Source organism: Vicia villosa, linkage group LG3 (assembly GCF_029867415.1).
Source record: "Vicia villosa cultivar HV-30 ecotype Madison, WI linkage group LG3, Vvil1.0, whole genome shotgun sequence".
NCBI classification, from domain to species: Eukaryota; Viridiplantae; Streptophyta; class Magnoliopsida; order Fabales; family Fabaceae; genus Vicia; species Vicia villosa.
The window spans coordinates 217,546,013-217,547,966 of NC_081182.1; the positions used below are offsets into that span (position 1 = coordinate 217,546,013).

The window sequence follows — 1,954 nt, forward strand, 5'->3', positions numbered from 1 at the left end:
ACGTGGGTTTGTGATTTAGAAAATAAGAATGTATGGTTAGTTGAGTTGTTAATGAAAGATGAGTTTGAATTAATAAGTTGGTGAAAGTTAGGCATGATTAATTAGTTTGTTTAATGGGTTCAATCAATTAAAAAGTAGGAAACAATGAAAGTAATTTTTTGTAGGGTTGAAAATGGTTTATGTTATATTTTTTACTAAATTAATTAATTATAATATTATATTAAACGTTAGTGATTTATGTGTGAGTGGTTTATGTTTTTTTTAGGGTTGAAAGTGGTTTATGTTTCATTTTTTTTTATTAAATTAAATAATTATAATATTATTAAACGTGAGTGGTTTATTTTTTTTATTAAATTAATTAATTGATTATTTATGATGAAGTGGTGAGTGATTTATGTTTTATTTATGTTATTTGGATCTTAAAAAAAAATTGAGGATATGAACGAGGGTAATATGGTAACATCACCCGTGCTGAGAGTCGGTTAATTTGCCTATAAAAGAAAAACCTTACCCTCCATATCTTTTGGTTCTCCCGAATTTATATTCTTATCGGTCTCAATAGCCATAAAACCCTAGAAAGCATGGATTTTTCCAGCATTCCTCCAATTTCAAATCAACAATCTCGCATGGTAATTCCCGATTGATCTTCCATTTCAGTTTGTCTGAATATGACTTTGAGAGATATTGATTCATGTTTTTCCCCCCTTTTTTATCAGGTACGTATCCGAATGTCTAATTCCATGATGAAGAAAGTTAAACTTAGTGTTAGTCGCGGAATGTCTAATTCCATGACGAAAAAAGTTGAAGTCAATGATTATGTACACAGAGACATGTTCAGCGATTTACCTGAGTGCATTATCCTTCACATACTCTCTTTTTTGAATACCAAAGATGTCGTTAGAACATGTATTTTATCCTCAAGATGGAAGGATCTCTGGAAACGTCTCCCTGCTCTTAGTTTCGATTATCGAGACTTTCGAACTGGTGATATGTTCAACGAGTTTGTGTTTAAGGCTTTATCTCTTCGCGATTCTTCTATCTCACTACACACTCTCGACTTTGACAAAGGAATTTGTCGCTTGGAGCCTTGCTTACTTAGATTTGTTGTGGATTATGCTATTTTACACAATGTTCAACGGCTCGTACTTAGTGCAGCTAGTGAAAGGTGCCTCCGCTTGGAGCATCCGTTTCCAAATGCACCGTGAAAGGTGCAGGAACCCTCTGCATATCAAGCGCAAGTCTCGTCAATTTTACTATGTACATTGAGTCAGACGAAGACGACTATTATAAAATTGTTCTTTGCACTCCGGGTCTTCGTACATTTGCTTTTAGTGGATATCCTTATCAGGATATATCTTGGAGCAATGTTTCTTCTCTTGAACATGTAGATATTGACGCGGAAGTATTTCTAAGTAGTTGTGCGCCCGGTTCGAAACGTTGGAAAGCTTATTCAATGCTCTATCTAACAATGACAAAATGACAACCAAATTGATGATTTTTATCATCCTTATTTTGAGCCTTATTCTTTGATGAATTGATTTGGAGCTGAAAATCGCACGTTTGAAGTCGTGTCTTCGACACTTTATTGCTCATGCTCCAAATACGCCTCAATACCTACAAAATGAATGGAAAACTATCAAAAGGTATATAAATGAATCAAAAATACAAGTATTCACAAACTAAACGTATTTACGCAAAAGTTAGGTTTATTCAACCGAAATTAACAACAAAGAGTCGATAAGTGCACTAAAAAGTATATGCAAAAATAGCTACAATTTTCACTTATCAAACTCTCCCAAACTTGAACTTGTTTGTCCCTAAACAAGAATCAACTAACTCAAGGAAACAAATGCAAAAATCCAAAAATCACGAATCAACAAGTTTTGAAAAAAGAAACAAATGTATGACTCAAATGCAAAACGGTACACACAAAGTAAATATACTTACCACTAAC

At 33.4% G+C, this 1,954-nt stretch overlaps 1 protein-coding gene across 1 annotated transcript; it reads left to right on the forward strand.

The window, feature by feature from the left end:
* Window positions 1-581: 581 nt before the first annotated feature.
* LOC131659954 (FBD-associated F-box protein At5g18780-like) lies at window positions 582-1,205 on the forward strand. The gene is made up of 2 exons (XM_058929062.1): window positions 582-629; window positions 717-1,205. Exons 1-2 carry the CDS (start codon window positions 582-584, stop codon window positions 1,203-1,205), a joined length of 537 nt encoding a protein of 178 aa, XP_058785045.1.
* Window positions 1,206-1,954: the final 749 nt, after the last annotated feature.